At 41.7% G+C, this 11,100-nt stretch overlaps 1 protein-coding gene across 1 annotated transcript; it reads left to right on the top strand.

Annotated features, from left to right (window-relative positions):
* The first annotated feature begins 8,398 nt into the window (after window positions 1-8,398).
* LOC100395345 (large ribosomal subunit protein mL46) lies at window positions 8,399-9,409 on the top strand. The gene has a single exon (XM_035252003.3). It carries the CDS (start codon window positions 8,415-8,417, stop codon window positions 9,249-9,251), a length of 837 nt encoding a protein of 278 aa, XP_035107894.1. The 5' UTR covers window positions 8,399-8,414; the 3' UTR covers window positions 9,252-9,409.
* The last annotated feature ends 1,691 nt before the right edge of the window (window positions 9,410-11,100 follow it).

Here is an 11,100-nt window from a genome sequence, read left to right as displayed (position 1 = left end):
CGCAGGAGTTAAATGACAACATAGAAAAGGTTGCTAATGCTCTCTGCAAAGGCAGCTTACTCTGCAAAAGCAGCTTAACTCTTTAGCTGCCGTAGCTCTTCAAAATGAAGGGCCCTGAATCTGCTAACAGCAGAGAAAGGAGGAACCTGCCTCTTTTAGGAGCAGAAGTCTGCTACTTTATAAACCAATCAAGTATTGTCTTAAACAAAGTTAAAGAACTCAGGGATAAATCAAACACAAGGCTAAAGACCTTCAAGAAACAGGATCGCAGAGCTTGTTTAACAACTGGCTGTCCTGGCTCTACCCTCTGCTAGACCCATTTATAGCCATTCTGTTTATTGCTGGCCTTTGGGCCTTTCATCTTTAACCTTCTTGTCAAATTCGTTTCTTCTAGAATTAAAGCCATGAGGCCACAAATGATCCTGCAAATAGAACCCGGGATGTCCTTGGCTCATAAGTTCTATTGTGGACCTAGATAAAGGATCAACCTGCCCGCCTGGAAGACTCCCCTCTGGAGGAAACCTCAACTGCAGGGCCCCTTCTACACCCCAATTCAGCAGGCAGTAGTTAAAGAGCAGTTGGACTTTCCTGTTCAGAGCGGGTATTGAGGTACTGTGTTAAGAAAAAAACCTTTCCCTGTCCACGAGGGGCGTGGTTTCAAAGGCAGGCGCTTCCCAGCACCACGGCTCCATCCATACCTCCATCTGGGACTTAAAGTTCTTTGTCTAATTTTCCCTGAGCCGGCTAGGTGGAAAATCCAGGTGAGCTTCTTTGTTCAAAAAGCCTGATGAAAACTTTGGGAGGAGGGGCCCTCTTGGGGACCAAGTAGCCAATCAGGCATCAAAATCAAAGATCAATCACTCCAGCGGAAGTTTGAAAGAACTCCTTTCATTGGACAAGAATATGAATGGGACAGGAATAACTGCAAGATTAAAACCCAGATGCTCCTTGCCTATATGGATTCCTTCCTTGGATCCCCTGCCACGGCAGCATGGGAGATCTCTTTTTCTCTCGCTCTGCTTAATAAATCACTCTCTGTTAAACTCTCTGGGTCCACGATATTTATTCTAATGGTAAGCTCACTGTGCCTCTGGGGCCCCTTTCGCCATTCTTGGGGTTAGAGAGGTCAAAGACCTCGGAATCCGAATGGGGAGGGAGCTGAGTAGGCAGCCCCACCTGGTTATGTTACTGTCCCCTGTTTTAGCAAAAAGCCAGTTTTGAATAGTCACATTTGGATTTGTGATGAGAGTATAACATACTTCTGCAAAAATAAAGATGTATATAAATTGACAACTTGACTATATCCACAAACCCTCTTGAGGAGTTTCCATCCACTCAGGTAGATGAGTCAGGACCTAAAGTGGAGACATAAGACAATGGTGCTAACTTTAATGGAGATATAGTAGAGATTTGATTTTCCTGGACTGCTCATAAAGTAGGTTCTAAGTTCGGATACTCCTATGTACATAATTTTAAAAAATAATTACCACTGGGCTAGGATTGTGCATCCTATTCTAGTTCTACCACCAGACTGACAGAACTAGAAGCTTTACCTTTAGAAGCTAAGCCAACATACAACTTCCCCAGTGATTTATTGTTTTCTCATGCACAAGATCCAGATAACAGACTTACATTCCTCACAGGGCTTGTGTGAAGATTAAATGCTACCATGCAAGGCAAAGCATTTTAATAAAAAGCATCATCCAACCACACCAGACCATGGGCTGGGTGCTGCAACTTACACCTATAATTTCAGCTCTTTGAGGGGCTTAGGCAGGACAATCCCTTGAGGCCAGGAGTGCAAGACCAGCCTGGGCAACATCGTGAGAACCCCATCTCTATAAAAGATGCAGAGAAAATAGCCTGGCATTGTGGCACATGCCTGTAATCCCAGCTACTTGAGAGGCTAAGGTGGAGGATCATTTGAGCCCAGGAGTTTGTGGTTACAGTGAGCTATGATCATGCCACTGCACTCCCTCACCCTGGGTGACAGAGCAAAACCTTGTCTCCAAAAAAAAAAAAAAAAAAAAATCCAAAATACATGAGGTCATTATTTATGCCAAGAAAATATCTGATTGTTGGATCATCAATCCAATGTCCATGAGATTTAAACTAGAAACATATACTAGCATATTAGAAATGCAACCATTTTATTTGATCTTAAGAAGTTAGTGGGAAGGCTTCTGGTTGTAACATGTGTTCATCTTTATTGAACTCTCATCATTTTCTATTCATTTGGTTAGTTTCTTGTTAGAAAGTAATCATTAAGACATATATAAACTTTCCAAATAGAGTTTAGAGTCTAATAAGGGGAGCTGGATATTAAGCCGATAATCACACTAATAATTATATCATTGAAATCATTACAAAGTATTATGAAGGAAGAATATGTTTGGAGAATATAAAAAATAAGGCCTAAACTCTATTTCAAATTTTAGTGAAGTTCTCTGTAAAGGGCTTTAAGCAGAGACCTAAAGGACAGGTAAGAGTTACCCAGATAAAGACAAAGAGAGAGATTGCAGGCAGAGAAAGCAGCATGGATGAGACCCTGACACACAGAAAATGAGACCCTGACACACTGGAGAAAATGAGGTTCAGAATGGAGCTGGGTGGTATTAAAAATTCAGGGAGAAGTAAGATCACACAGAAACCTAGACATAGGGATATGGAATTGATGGGCACAAGGAAATTCAGAATTGTAGATATAAACTCAGGATTTATTTTTAACTGAGTACAAACTTATGAAGGTGTGATTAGAGTCCTTTAATACTAGCCTCTTTGGCCCTGGATAGGTGACTTTCACACCTAGCTCTCTGGAGTCCTAGACTCCTGCAAAGCTGCTTCAATTGGTGCAGGAAGGAGGGCAGGGAGGACCCCAGCCCTGAGATAATGCATTGCTTCCCTTCCAGACCACCCCTCCCTCTGCTAGGATACCAGAGAAAGTATACTCTCACTTCACATACTGGGCTTCTACATGAAAGTCACTGGAAGAAAGGAGTCCATAACCAAAGGAGGAAGAGAGATTGAGAGGTAGGGAAGCAGGGAGACTTGGAAAGAGAAGGGAGGAGTTGAAAGGAGAGGGAGAGAGACAGAAAAGTTACTCCCTTCCATGAGCAGTAAGGTAATTGATATATGGCCTTCCTCCACATTTTCTTCCTTTTTGCCTAGAGGAATTTGTGTTTCGTTTTCTGTGAGCTTATCATTGCTTCTTCTGCTGAATGTATACCCACGGATCACCATATTATATCAGATCATTTGTCTTAAAATGAGACCTAACTCACTAGTCCACAGGGCCTAGGGAAATCTGTGATGCCTCAAGAGGCTCACTGGTGAATATCCTTTTATGGAAGCCAGAGCCTTTCTTTTCACTGGGTGATGCTAATTTGCCTTGACTGTGTGGTCCTTCCTCGGGCTTTCCTTTCTGAGGATTTTAAAACCTTTTTATTGCTGCTTCCAGGGCTTTGTTCAGGATGGTTGATGGTGTTCTGAGACCTGGAGAGAGTTAGGGATAGCAACCGTTACACATATGGTATGCTAGAGAAATCTGGGTGTGGAATCTCCAGACTGGAAAAACAGTACAGGTTGCTACCAGCTGGCATAGAGGAAGTTAGAGGGACACAGCCAGCCCTCCCCAACCCACCCTGCTCTGCCCCTCAAACTGGCTGAATGAAGGCTAACCTTGATGCACAATGGAGGTGGTCTTGGCAAACCTATAAATGGTAACAAAGGGAGGTGAAGTGTAAGGCTTCAATCCCAGGATCTCCAGAAGGAGCCAATCTTGCCAACCCATTTCTTATTTTCCATTTTTCTTCTCCCTGGTGAAATGTTACCTTTAGCTTATCTCTACCTAGGCCAGGAAGCTGGTCATTCCATGCCCAATTATACATCTATGAAGCTGCCAAATGTTACTTTACATTCTGTGTGTAAAAATTTCCAAAAATGACCATTCCTGGTCTTAACTTGTTATAAAGTCAAAGGCATCATTGCAAGGAAGGCAAGAACAACCTAATTCAGAGAAACTTCCACATGAGAATTGCCAGTCACTCCATGATCCTCTGGTTTACAACAGTCTAAGACCTGTCGTAAAGTCCAATGCATATGATATAGCTTCAAGATCTCAGCAAGCAAAATGGCTTAGCTCGCTTATGCAGCAGAGAGAGTAGTTCTCACCAAATATTGCCCAGGTGTACCCGCATTTTCCAGCCTCCCGTTGAAGGAAGGTTAGGGCCATTGACTGTCTGCCAGTGGGCTGTGAGCTTAAGAGACACTCTGGTCTGACACGGTTAGGAGTGTGTCTGAGTTCCCCTACAATCTCTCTTTTGCTGCCTTGGCAATCCAAAAGCCACTGGCAGGCTGAGAGGCTGCACAATGCAGGCTGCCCTATGTCACCTTCCTGCAGTGACTACTTGAAAGGGTCACATTCTTACGGTACCCAGTGGGATTCCACCCAGCCTGCTTAGCCTGTATCAACTAATGCAAAATACAAAACAAATTTAAGGCAAATCTTCATGTAAATTTCTTGCCCCTTCAAGCTCTCCATCCACTCGCTGACAGATTTCTCCAAGGTGTGGTTTTCCTGTCATGTGATTCGCTTCCATCCTCTTCACTCTACTGAGCCTTGCATTTTCCAGAATCATCAACGAGTGATCTGGGAATACCAAACTATTTCCTCTCAGTCCATTTCTTCTTTATCTTCCCTGGAACATATGGCATTTGGCATCAAAAACCACCTCATATTCTCTTTTCCCTGTGTTTTTGTGACACTATTAAATTAATTAAGCACCAAGTATGTGTTGAATGACTGCTTATGCTAAACCTATCTTATTATGTTCCTTGGACTCTGATTCCTCTATAACTTTCCACTAAGGCATCTTGAGTTATATTCAGAGATTCCCTAAGCTTTAGTTTCCTAATCTATGAAATGGGAAGAATAATATCCTCCCTTTCAGTTGTTAAGAGAATTAAACAAGAGAACATTTAGAAAAAGAACCTATGACTAGCATGAAATATGGGATTCTTTTCGTGAAGTGACAATTAATCAAGCAACTTTCAGATCACTATCTGAAGCCCACAACTTTTCAGAAATTTCCAGCTTTACATTTTTAATTGCTAAGGGACCTTTCAAGTGGGATGTTTATATTTACCTCACACCCAATAACTGAGCTGACAATTCCTCACTCCACTGTCCTAGAGCTTTCCACCCCCACCAAGCCTCTATTTCTACCCATGGTACCATTACTAACCCACTATCAAGACTTGAAGCTTGAGATTAAGTTTAATTCATGGAAGTCTCCTTCTGCTATCAGACCAGTAAAAGTTATTGAACAAGAACACTACAGTCTGGGTACAGCGGCTCACACCTATAATCCCAGCACTTTGGGAGGCCAAGGCAGGCAGATTACTTGAGGTTAGGAATTCAAGACCAGCCTGATCAACATGGTTAAACCCCACCCCACCTCTACTAAAACAAGTACAAAAATTCGATGGATGTGGTGGCATGTGCTTGTAATCCCAGCTACTCGAGAGACTGAGGCAGGATAATCACTTGAACCTGGTAGGCGGAGGTTATAGTGAGCCGAGATTTCACCACTGCACTCCAACCTGGGCAACAGGGTGGTGAGACTCCATCTCCAAAAAAAGAAAAGAACACTATAATTGTGGCAATATTTTCTGTCAACTCAGAATTGAGTGAGATACAACCTGAACACAGATAGGAGTTGTGTTGCAGAGAATGACCATGAGGTAATGCCAACTACCTCAATAAGGAGACACGGTGACTGGAACACAGTAGACGATCATCAGAGGCTCATCCAGATTTTGTGATCCTCAGTGTGTTTTGTATAAAGGTGGCATAGTCTGAAAGAGGCAGTGCAGGCTCTAGGAGAGTACGCTCTGTGGAGGAGTTCCAGACCTTTGCCTTTTTGTAAGGACCATAACTCTGGAACCTGGCCACCCACTGCACTCAAGTCATATAGGATTAAAAATTGGAAGGGTCCTTTAAAGGGAGATAGTTGCTGAAGTCACTGAGCCACCCTATTTTAAGAGTTTCTCTTGTGGAAGGAGGATTTAAGCATGGATTTCAAGGACACATTAGAGAGAGTTCCAGTAAATTTGTGAGCTATTAAAATTATTTACGTTAAATAAATCTCTGGAGTCTTCTTCTTCATTGCTTCTAACTTACACAGGTCACTAACCAAGGCTAACAGAGACCACCCACAAAGAAAGCTAAAAATTTATTGGTTCCAACTTAGTCGTGTGGATAGCATCCAAAGATTTCCAGTCCCCCATATTTCATAGGATTGTGAATTTATATAAACCACCAACATTCTGAGGTTAGTGGTGCAAGGAATAAACAGAGAAAGCTGAGCATATCCTTCAAGCTGTGTAGCAATTTGGAAAAAGTAGTTCTCTCTCAGATTAATAAAATGGAAATTCTGCTTCTAGAACTATGATACTTCCTGTTACTGCCAAATCTCTTTTGCATTTGTATGATCAAAACCTCATAATCCTATTGAATGCACACAAAATTGGATAATAAACTTCTCTGAGTGTTATTGTTAGTATCTGCTCACCAATACCAACACAGAGGGAAGGCTGCATGCATATAAGTTATTACCATATTATAAGCTTCTAAATCTTTTCAATATTTTCTTTTCATTGTTCAAAATATGTATCCAAATTAAGAATTAAAAAGTAATTTCTATCAAATAAAGTAGGCATATCTATCACATAAAATAGTAATGTGACTAGCTATTCAATGTATGGCAAAAGTAGAACTGTTACAATTTGTATTTTCTGCATCAAGAACTGAAGACAAGTTTGGTCACAAAACCAGTAGTTGCTCTGTAATGACACTTTTTTTCTTTTCCTTCACGAGATTACATTTGGACTGTGAAGCCAAGTGTTACCAGATTCAAATGCCATAACGAAAGAAGATTGTATGGATGAGGATACGGCAGGGGGAAGGACTGAGGCTGATGAGGATAAACAGAAATTGATAATATAGTATCGATTCTCATTTCCCTTCTCATCCTCAAATTGCCTTAAGACAGACCACAAAGAAAATCCCATAAGATAGCAAAAGTTATGAACATAAACTCTTTCATTGAATCCAAATGCAGCATATTAGAAGAATCTCAAGGGCAAATGTTTCCTCTAGAACATTAAATTGGTATAATACTAAGTGTATTTTTTTATAAAGCCTTGAAACAAGATGACATACAGAAAGTCTATGAAGTAGGATGTAAGGAGGGAGAGAGGAATCCTCTCCAAATTCAGCTTTATCTGAATTTCAAAATCGTTTCCTTAGAAGAGGGGGTAAACTTGTCTCTTAAATAGGGAATATAGCACTTTCCAGATGAAATAGCAAGCTTTTTGTTATATTTTGTTTTGTTTCACTCTTGGGCTATAGCAGAATTTGAGGAGTTTCCTACATTTCACATTGAACCTGCCTTTTCAGAGTATGTCAGGCTGGCTTTGGGGAGGGCCAAGGGTGAGGGGGGATGTGGGGAATGGCATTTTGTAATGCATCCCTTGTTCAACATTCCTGAATTATTTATGTGCCAGTTGCTTGCCACATGTTTATCATATAGATTATGTTTATACCTGGTAGACAATGAAGAAAAACAGACATAATATCTTTTTCATCTCACTCTGGAGATGAAAGAAGATTTGTAATCATTAAAGACAAGTAGCTTTGTCCTAAAATAGCTTAGCTAATGTTAAACCAAGGAAGCCAGCCTGTCTGATGCTGTTATTTACATTATTCTGCACACTTTTCTTTTCACATCTTTAACTATTCATTTAATCCTTTCCAAAAATCACTGCCATTTTGCTATTCTGTAGACAGAATATTCATCACCCAGGTTAATTTTTTCTTTTAATGCCAACATATAGACAGGAAAGCTTCAGGTTTGTTTGTTTTGTTTTGTTTTTTGAGACAGAGTCTTGCTCTGCCACCCAGTCTGGAGTGCAATGGCACAATCTCAGCTCACTGCAACCTCCGCCTCCTGGGTTCAAGCCATTCTCCTGCCTCAGTCTCCCAAGTAGCTGGGATTACAGGCGTGTGCCACCACATCTGGCTAATTCTTGTATTTTTAGTTGAGACACGGTTTCATCATATTGGTAAGGCTGGTCTTGAACTCCTGACCTCATGATCTGCCTGCCTCAGCCTCCCAAACTGTTGAAGAGTACAGATGTGAGCCACTGCACTTAGCCTGGAAAGCTTCAGTTTTAAGAAATTTAGCACAGAAAGATAATCAATTTACAAAAGAAAAGCGTTGAAATTCCTTAAAATTTTTTTTAAAAAGAAGCAGAAGATTTTCACCATAGATAGAGCAAAAAAGAGAAAACAATGAGGCCATATGAAAGAGAAAGTGGAGGGGAGCCGCGGTACATTGTGGGAGAACAGAAAGATGGCGGCGCCCGTACGGCGGACTCTGTTAGGAGTGGCGGGGAGCTGGCGGCGGTTCGAGAAGCTCTGGGCCGGTAGCCTAGGCTCTCGCAGCCTGGCCCTTGCTGCGCCTTCAAGCAGCGGATCCCCATGGCGCCTGTTGGGCGCGTTGTGCCTGCAGCGGCCGCCTCTAGTCTCCAAGCCGTTTACCCCATTGCAGGAAGAGATGGCGTCTCTACTACAGCAGATTGAGATAGAGAGAAGCCTGTATTCAGACCATGAGCTTCGTGCTCTGGAGGAAAGCAAGCGACTGGAAAAGAAAAAAGCTGACCTCTATGATGAAGAAGATGAACAGGATATATTACTGGTGCAAGATCTGGAAGATATGTGGGAACAGAGATTCGTACAGTTCAAACTTGGAGCTCGTGTAACAGAAGCTGACGAAAAGAATGACCGAACATCCCTGAACCGGAAGCTAGACAGGAACCTTGTTCTGTTAGTCAGAGAGAAGCTTGGAGATGAGGATGTTTGGATGCTGCCCCAGGCGGAATGGCAGCCTGGGGAGACCCTTCGAGGAACTGCTGAACGAACCCTAGTGACACTCTCAGAAAACAATATGGAAGCCAAGTTCCTGGGAAATGCACCCTGTGGGCACTACAAATTCAAGTTCCCCCAGGCAATGCGGACAGAGAGTAACCTCGGGGCCAAGGTGTTCTTCTTCAAAGCACTGCTGTTAACTGGAGACTTTTCAGAGGCCGGGAAGAAGGGCCAGCATGTGTGGGTCACTAAGGATGAGCTGAGTGATTATTTGAAACCAAAATACCTGGCCCAAGTTAGGAGGTTTCTTTTGGACCTCTGATGGGCCGAGCTGCCTGTGCTCAGATAAGTCTGGGATTAGGGCCTCAAGGACATTGTGTGGTTGCCTCACATTTGCAGGTAATATCTAGCAGCAGGCTAAATTCTGAGAAATAAATGAGTCTATTACTCAAAAAAAAAAAAAAAAAAAAAAAAAAGAAAGAGAAAGTGGAAAGGAATAGCAAGGCCTCGAATGATATAATATCCTACAGTATTAAATTTTTAATCTCTTACCAGGCCAGGCAATTCCTCTCTGTCGGACAGTGTCATCTTAATGCAACCTCCCAATATCCTGATAACTGAGTGTAACTCACAGTTTCTCTTGCTTATGTACATAGCTTTTTTTAGAAGTTTGGGTCCTTGGTGAGAAATCGCTACACAGTGTTTTTCTCGGTGTCAAGCACAGGCTAGATAATTAATTTATTGGTATTTGTTTTCTTCCCCCCAGCTTTATGATCTATCCTTTCTCCCTTCCTTCAAAATTAAAGCTTCTACCACACCTGCTAAAGAAATCCATCAATAAAATATGTTTTATCATGAGAGACAAGAATGTCTATCAGTATTATATCAGTTAAGGTCAGCAGAAAGCCTCAATTAAATATGAAATTATTTTGATATTTGTTCTAACAGTTTCCAAAATTTCCCATGTTTTTCATGTAGAAAATTTAGAGGAAAAAACAGAGGATACTAAAGAGTAACAGAAGACAGACTCCAGCAATATTTAGGAGACTGCAGTTATGAAAACTCTCTATTAGTTTTCAGAAACCCCACTGGTTTTAAGTGAGGTTCCTTGTGCAGTTGGGACTGTGGTACTAACACACAAGGGCCTAGGAGAAAGTGATTAAATAATACTGTGTATGCTCTAATGCACATGCAAACATTTAGCTAAGGATATGTGTGCCTTTCTGACATCAGAGTGTGATATTCCGTAGACCTACCATACGGCTCCATTATGTAGAAGGATCCACTAGAGAACTCCTGTTATGTAGCAGAGCTGAAATATCTGACTCTTTTATGCAGGCAATATTCCATTTTAAAATGTTTTCCAATCTGGCTCAGAATAACCCCCTCTGTGAACCAAATGTGTTCGTTACCAAATATTCTCCATGGTTTTTCTCCAAGGACTGAGACAGCCTCCAGGTGTTAGTAATGACCTACTCATACAAAAGCCAGCATTATTTATCTACTCTTACCCCAAGAAAATGTGAATATGCTTCTTTCTTAGTCTACTTTGCCTCAGCAGCCTTCATACATCTGCTGGTTATATATTTGTAAATCTCTCCTTTTATCTCCCCAACAGATGCGTGCTGTGATGAGAAATTCCGAAGCGCACATTAGAAGCAATGATGGTTATCAGCCTAGCAGAGGCTGATGGGCTTCCTTGGATCCCGCCATGGCACCAAAGGAATGCCAGAAAATGATTGGCTGGGGAGCACTTCCACATTGTCAGGAGCACTGGAAAAAGGCTGCAAGAGAATGACGAGAAAAAACCTGGAGAATGGCAAATGCTTCAGTGAAGCAATCTGTTACATTCTTCCTTGCAGAGTGGGATGCCTGGCCTGAGATGAGAGGAGAAGTAATAGGACTGAGGAAGTGAAAGAAATAGAACCAGAGGAGAGCAGGACAGAAAGGAAAGATTTATAGCATAGATCACAACCACTCTAATATTTTGGGCTCCTCCTGAACTTAATCCAACTTCCACGTTACTAAAAATTTATTATTTCCCTTATGGATTTGTAGAAAACAGATAGCAAATGAGTAAGAAAAATGGAAAGAGAACAAAGAAACAGACAAAAAAACGGAGAAGACTGTGAGTCCAATTCCTGTTTCTCCTGCTTTTGTCAGACCAAGCA

The sequence above is a fragment of the Callithrix jacchus genome, chromosome 7 (genome assembly GCF_049354715.1).
Source record: "Callithrix jacchus isolate 240 chromosome 7, calJac240_pri, whole genome shotgun sequence".
Lineage (NCBI taxonomy): Eukaryota > Metazoa > Chordata > Mammalia > Primates > Cebidae > Callithrix > Callithrix jacchus.
The sequence above is the reverse complement of the archived record's forward strand: the minus strand, read 5'-3'. Positions and strand labels throughout refer to the sequence as shown.